This window comes from Salvelinus fontinalis, unplaced genomic scaffold (assembly GCF_029448725.1).
Source record: "Salvelinus fontinalis isolate EN_2023a unplaced genomic scaffold, ASM2944872v1 scaffold_0745, whole genome shotgun sequence".
Classification (NCBI taxonomy): Eukaryota; Metazoa; Chordata; class Actinopteri; order Salmoniformes; family Salmonidae; genus Salvelinus; species Salvelinus fontinalis.
In genome coordinates this window covers 58,764-66,214 of record NW_026600954.1, presented here as the reverse complement: position 1 = coordinate 66,214, position 7,451 = coordinate 58,764, and the positions used below count along the sequence as shown (strand labels likewise).

The following is a 7,451-nucleotide window of genomic DNA, read 5'->3' as shown; positions in this document are numbered from 1 at the left end:
TGAAAATGTAATCAATTTTAATTAAGGCTGTAACATACCAAAATTTGGGAAAAGTCAAGGGGTCTGAATACTTCCCGAAAGCACCATATAACCTAATTAATTAGAAAATCTAATTCAGGGTGTCTTTTGCATAATCCAGAAATTGGCTATTGTACTGTATGAAACCACTTTGGACTTGTGGCAACTGGCTGTCTGGCTCCCTCTAGTCGTGCGCCTGTGTAGAACTGGGTGGGCGGTGTCGTCGAATATTTAAAAAGTCTAAACAAGTTGTCAATGAGGAGGAAGGAAATATAAAACCTCACCTTCCACGTCGCCAGGGTTGTCTTTGCCAGCTATCAACAGAAGGAAGGGATGGCTTGCTTTGACAGCTGCCAGTGCCTCGGCGAAAGGGGACAAAGAAGCATCCTTTACAGCATTTTGAAAAACGACAACCAACCGAATCAGCATTCACAGGGGCGGACGAGGTTGGCGGTCCCTCAACAGCAGGCTTGTTCGTGTGGCTCTAAGAAGAAAGTGGTTCTCCGTTCTCCCCAGACAACGTGTAAAGTAGCGTCGGCATCGCTTTTAAAAACGCTGAAGTTTGTTAAAAATGTACTTTGTTTTCGGGAACTTCCAGCGGAGGACCAGTTACAGCTCGTGCGCAACAGCTGGGCCCAGCTGCTCGTTTTGGGCATGGCGCAGGACTTGATCGACTTCGAGACCATGGAGACGCCAGATTTCAGTATGTTACAGAACATACTAACCAGCGGACAAGGAAGACAGGAGACCGCGCACGGGCGCAGTGGCCAAGGCGTTTCTCTCACTGATGTCCAAGGAATAAAAATGTTTTTGAATAAATGTTGGGGACTGGACATCAGCACCAAAGAATATGCATATTTAAAGGGAGCCATTCTCTTCAATCCAGGTTTGTTAAACAAATTGTTTCATGGTGTATTTACTAGTTTCATTATTATTAGCAAGCCTATTATTATTATTATTATTATTAGAGTTGTTTTTGTTATTATTTTTATTATAATAATGATCATCATCATTATAATTATTATTATCAGTATTATTATTATTGTTTTGATAGTTATTATCATTATTATTAGTAGCCTATTATTATTATATTATGAATGGCCTATTATTAACTAAGAGACTGTTTTTGACTCGTTTGAGTTCACCTTAATAGTTTCTGATTTTAACTTCCATTTTATTCCCTCCTTAGACATTGCAGAGCTCCGGTGTCAAAGCTACATTCAGGCACTGCAGAGCGAAGCGCATCAAGCCCTTCATGAATATGTGAAAGTCACTCACCGAAGAGACTCTACAAGGTTCACTAAACTATTAATCGCGCTCTCCATGCTACGGTCCATCAATGCAAACGTCGTTGCTGGACTTTTCTTCAAACCTGTCATCGGCACGGTCAGCATGAATGAACTTCTGCTCGAGATGTTTTACGGAAAATAGACTGAATAAACTGTTTAAAGACTGAATATAGACAGGGCTGTGGACTGGAGGCTGAACAGAATAACAACATGCAGGTGTATACTGTAGGGTTGCTATCCATATGTATTTATTTTGCTATAACACATCCTATTTTTGTAAAATAAAAGTGTTTGCTGAACTTTGCATGTGGTTATTTCAGTTCATCAACCTATATCATCTTTTTTTAAATGATAACCTACAGTTATGTCTAATAACAAACCCATAATATATTCAATCTTATTTCATTGCAATACATTACCTGGATAATGCTGACATAGCTGCATAATACATTCAATATTATTTGTTTGTTTTGTATTGTAACGGTATAGCTTCCGTCCCTCTCCTTGCCCCGAACCAGGGACCCTCTGCACACATCTACAACTGCCTCCCACCAAGCATCGTTACCCATCGCTCCACAAAAGCCGCGGCCCTTGCGGAGTAAAGGGAACAACTACTTCTAGGTCTAAGACCGAGTGACGTCACCGATTGAAATGCTATTAGCGCGCATCCCGCTAACTAGCTAGCCATTTCACATGGTTACACAATACATGACCTGGATAATGCTGACAGGGATAATGCATTACTGTGTTTCACCTCAAGAGGGCAATGCTCACCCACAAACCTAAGAGAGAATTTGAGACAGTCTAGAGAAAGACATATCCATTCATGCAGACATTGACAACTACATCAATCCCAAGGCTTTCAGCTCTCCCATAGGTGCTGAACTGTCTAGGTTGTAAACTGCTTTATGTGGTACTGTGAATATGTTAAAAACAGAAGTAGTGCTACCAGTGTTTCTAATAATATGCATTCATTCAACACGCCTCCAGACACCAATGGCAAAGCATCTCATGTCAGGGCAGGTCATTGGACTGGGTCTGTCCCTGCTGTACCATCTAGTGAGGGTGAGGTGGGTCAAAGCACGTGTCTGGTGCCAACCAGTGTCAGGATAAGACCAGGCTGTTAGGATACCCACACCACATGCCACACACATCAATGGAACGAAGAGGCACATGGCAGGTGGCTGTGGGGATCAGGAGTGGCATGGACCCGGGGTGAGGCGTGTGGGCTTCCAGTCATGCAGTAAGGAAAGGGGACGGCTGCCAAGCCTGACAGGTGTTGCTGTGAAGACACGCTGGGCGGAGGCCGTGGGAGGAGGCAGCAGGCAGTGGCGGTGAGGCCTGATGATAAATGTGATCAATGTGGGCTAAGTTCATTATAGGAGGGGGAAGAGGAAGATGAGAAAGAGTGGGAAGAGGAGGAGGAAGAGGAGGAAGTAGAAACGTCACTCTTACAATAAATACACTCTTACAATACTTAACATACACAGTTGAAAAAAGTCCTGAAAAGTTTCATTGCTTAGCGTATGGATGTTGAAATGCAATATTTAAAAACATATCCACAAACAACGACAGAGAGGTCCTCTATGAGTAAAGATGTTCCCATGGAAATACTAGGGTTAGGGTTATGGTTGAGGGTTAGGGTTTAAACTGGGATGTCAACATGAAGTGAGGGTTAGGGTTGTGGTTGAGGGTTAGGGTTTAAACTGGGATGTCAACATGAAGTGAGGGTTAGGGTTGTGGTTGAGGGTTAGGGTTTAAACTGGGATGTCAACATGAAGTGAGGGTTAGGGTTGTGGTTGAGGGTTAGGGTTTAAACTGGGATGTCAACATGAAGTGAGGGTTAGGGTTGTGGTTGAGGGTTAGGGCTTAAACTGGGATGTCAACATGAAGTGAGGGTTAGGGTTGTGGTTGAGGGTTAGGGTTTAAACTGGGATGTCAACATGAAGTGAGGGTTAGGGTTGTGGTTGAGGGTTAGGGTTTAAACTGGGATGTCAACATGAAGTGAGGGTTAGGGTTGTGGTTGAGGGTTAGGGTTTAAACTGGGATGTCAACATGAAGTGAGGGTTAGGGTTGTGGTTGAGGGTAGGGTTTAAACTAGGATGTCAACATGAAGCTAGGGTTATGGTTGTGGTTGAGGCTAGGGTTAGGGTTTAAACTAGGATGTCAACATGAAGCTAGGGTAGGGTTGTGGTTGAGGCTAGGCTTCAGGTTTAAACTGGGATGTCAATGTGAAACGAGGGTTAGGGTTGTGGTTGAGGGTTAGGGTTTAAACTGGGATGTCAACATGAAGTGAGGGTTAGGGTTGTGGTTGAGGGTTAGGGATTAAACTAGGATGTCAACATGAAGCTAGGGTTAGGGTTTAAACTAGGATGTCAACATGAAGCGAGGGTTAGGGTTTAAACTAGGATGTCAACATGAAGGTAGGGTTAGGGTTGTGGTTGAGGGTTAGGGTTTAAACTGGGATGTCAACATGAAGCGAGGGTTAGGGTTTAAACTAGGATGTCAACATGAAGCTAGGGTTAGGGTTGTGGTTGAGGGTTAGGGTTAAACTGGGATGTCAACATGAAGCTAGAGTTAGGGTTGTGTTTGAGGGTAGGGTTTAAACTAGGATGTCAACATGAAGTGAGGGTTAGGGTTGTGGTTGAGGGTTAGGGTTTAAACTGGGATGTCAACATGAAGTGAGGGTTAGGGTTGTGGTTGAGGGTTAGGGTTTAAACTGGGATGTCAACATGAAGTGAGGGTTAGGGTTGTGGTTGAGGGTTAGGGTTTAAACTGGGATGTCAACATGAAGTGAGGGTTAGGGTTGTGGTTGAGGGTAGGGTTTAAACTAGGATGTCAACATGAAGCTAGGGTTATGGTTGTGGTTGAGGCTAGGGTTAGGGTTTAAACTAGGATGTCAACATGAAGCTAGGGTAGGGTTGTGGTTGAGGCTAGGCTTCAGGTTTAAACTGGGATGTCAATGTGAAACGAGGGTTAGGGTTGTGGTTGAGGGTTAGGGTTTAAACTGGGATGTCAACATGAAGCTAGGGTTAGGGTTTAAACTAGGATGTCAACATGAAGCGAGGGTTAGGGTTTAAACTAGGATGTCAACATGAAGGTAGGGTTAGGGTTGTGGTTGAGGGTTAGGGTTTAAACTGGGATGTCAACATGAAGCGAGGGTTAGGGTTTAAACTAGGATGTCAACATGAAGCTAGGGTTAGGGTTGTGGTTGAGGGTTAGGGTTTAAACTAAGATGTCAACATGAAGCTAGGGTTAGGGTTGAGGCTAGGGTTAGGGTTTAAACTAGGATGTCAACATGAAGTGGGGGTTAGGGTTGTGGTTGAGGCTAGGGTTAGGGTTGTGGTTGAGGGTTAGGGTTTAAACTAGGATGTCAACATGAAGCGAGGGTTAGGGTTGTGGTTGAGGGTTAGGGTTAGGTTTTAAACTAGGATGTCAACATGAAGCGAGGGTTAGGGTTGTGGTTGAGGGTTAGGGTTTAAACTAGGATGTCAACATGAAGTGAGGGTTAGGGTTGTGGTTGAGGGTTAGGGTTTAAACTAGCATGTCAACATGAAGTGAGGGTTAGGGTTGTGGTTGAGGGTTAGGGTTTAAACTAGGATGTCAACATAAAGTGAGGGTTAGGGTTATGGTTGAGGGTAGGGTTAGGGTTTAAACTAGGATGTCAACATGAAGTGAGGGTTAGGGTTGTGGTTGAGGGTTAGGGTTGAACTGCGATGTGGACATGAAGCGAGGGCGGGGCCACTTTGATGGGGTGGGAGCCAAAAAATCTTTGAACTGCATACCCACATCCATACATTACCATCCATTTTGCCATTGGGTGTACAGAAAATGGTGCAGTTTTAAAGCAGGTTTGCCACAATTCTATTAATTTTGCCATGGGGCGGAGAGAAATGTTTGCAGTTTTTATTATGATATCTGAGTGAGACTGACTAACAAAAGAAATGGTGACTCCTCGGACGGTAATTCGACCATGGCCGCTAAACTAACTAAAATGTTAGCTGACATGGGGTAATTGACTGAATATCAGAGACTGACATTACAAGAGAACAACTCCTGATGCACAACCACATTTTGAAATTGCACCTTGTGTTTTCTACTATTCTAACTCTCAACAGTAAGTTGAGACCCCGAGAAATGAATCCAAGAGTTGCCTTATTTCTACACAACCCATCTGACCTCCAGTTCTGAACCCAGCTCTGAACCCAACTCTGAACCCAGCTCTGAACCCAACTCTGAATCCAGCTCTGAACCCTGCTCTGAACCCTGCTCTGAATCCAGCTCTGAACCCAGCTCTGAACCCAGCTCTGAACCCTGCTCTGAATCCAGCTCTGAACCCAGCTCTGAACCCTGCTCTGAACCCTGCTCTGAACCCTGCTCTGAACCCAGCTCTGAACCCTGCTCTGAACCCAACTCTGAACCCAACTCTGAATCCAGCTCTGAACCCAACTCTGAATCCAGCTCTGAACCCAGCTCTGAACCCTGCTCTGAACCCTGCTCTGAATCCAGCTCTGAACCCAGCTCTGAACCCAGCTCTGAACCCAGCTCTGAACCCAGCTCTGAACCCAGCTCTGAACCCTGCTCTGAACCCAACTCTGAACCCAACTCTGAACCCAACTCTGAATCCAGCTCTGAACCCAGCTCTGAATCCTGCTCTGAACCCAGCTCTGAACCCAGCTCTGAACCCAGCTCTGAATCCATCTCTGAACCCAACTCTGAACCCAGCTCTGAATCCTGCTCTGAATCCATCCAGCAGAGCTCTACATGCTTCAGAACCACCTATGGTGGCACTTTGACATCTCAGTCCCCCAAAGAGATACATATCTCACTTTGTCAATCATCCCAGCGCTGTAGTTTAAGTCAGTGTTTGACACATGGCATCCCTAAGTGATCCCATCCCATTTCAAATGAGGCAGGAGATCGTGATGGATTGATCCCAAGGAGCCAGGCTGTCAGTACAGCAGGCCTCTTCCAGGGCATCACAGACCTTCTTTCTCTGTCTCTACAGCGCATGGCTTCTCTCTGCATGCCTTCTCTAATTAATCTGCTCCCTAGAGTTCAGTTCCCCCATAGACTTCTCATGTTCTCTTCACTTTCTCCTAATGTGACAACCTAAACCGTGGTATCAGCTCTGCCCTAGTTACCGTATAATACCCCTGTCTCCCCCATCGCTGTGTCTTGTCATAGAGAACATAATGAGAAGAAGAGATCACATTTTCCCCTTGCTGTGCCTCGTCAGTTGGTGTCAGAGGTGGGATGTGGGTCCTTTTCTGTGCGACGCTCAGTGAAACAGCATCACTGTGTTAATGCTAACTGGCAACTATGAACTACACCGGGAAAGAGCAAGAGCAGCGATACTATGCTACTGTTGGGAAGAACAACTCAAATGGCTTTGAATCTGTTTCATGAATATGAGAGGGATTCATCCAGTAAACCTCCGTCTGTAGGAATGGATCATGAATAATACATTAGCAACATTTCAACCCTAAACGCAGCATCTGCTAAGCTAATTGATTTCCTCATTGGATGATCTATCTGAGAGAAGATAGATATAAAACCATGCTGTTTATTGCTTCTTTTGGAATAGCACAGAGATAATATAGCCAATAACTCAGACAATTGGTGCAGGAGTGGCAACATTGCTGTTATTTAATAGAGACCCGACTTGTGTATTACCTGTGTAGGAGTGGCACATTTCCTTACATTGTGTCTAAGGAGGTGCTACAGGCTTAACCCACTGGTTCATTGATCCAATAATTGCATTGTTGCCTGATCATGTATATTCCGCTCAAATGTTTCCTAATTCGTTTTAAGCTCTTTCTTTCATATTTCTTGCCCCTTTGGAGAGGCTCCCCATCGCACCGGGCAGTCCCTCCTTCCCTCCCTCCCCCTGAAAGTTGCATGAAACAGGATCATCTCAGGGTGTGAGTTATTAACAGGCACAGTGACTAATACACTCATTCACCCTGGCAGAGGTCTACTGCCGCTTTGTTCTGACAGTTAAATACAAGCACCTCTATTCAGCGAGGATTCCGCTGCTTTACGCTTCATTTCATCTATGTCATCAAGATGGTGCCCAACTGCTTTCCGTTCCCGTCCTCCGGCCCCAGGTGTACTGAGACTTCTCTCGTTGGGAATGAAGTT

The 7,451-nt window shown here is 44.9% G+C and overlaps 1 protein-coding gene across 1 annotated transcript; it reads left to right on the top strand.

The window, feature by feature from the left end:
- The first annotated feature begins 226 nt into the window (after positions 1 to 226).
- Positions 227 to 1,606, top strand: LOC129847169 (nuclear receptor subfamily 0 group B member 1-like). The gene is made up of 2 exons (XM_055914983.1): positions 227 to 904; positions 1,208 to 1,606. The coding sequence occupies exons 1-2, from the start codon at positions 352 to 354 to the stop codon at positions 1,447 to 1,449; spliced, it is 795 nt and encodes a 264-aa protein (XP_055770958.1). The 5' UTR covers positions 227 to 351; the 3' UTR covers positions 1,450 to 1,606.
- Positions 1,607 to 7,451: the final 5,845 nt, after the last annotated feature.

Coding starts and splice junctions, on each gene's coding strand:
- LOC129847169 (XM_055914983.1), top strand. CDS start 352: ATGGCTTGCTTTGACAGCTGCCAGTGCCTCGGCGAAAGGGGACAAAGA. Junction 905..1,207: donor AGCCATTCTCTTCAATCCAG/GTTTGTTAAACA, acceptor TTCCCTCCTTAG/ACATTGCAGAGCTCCGGTGT.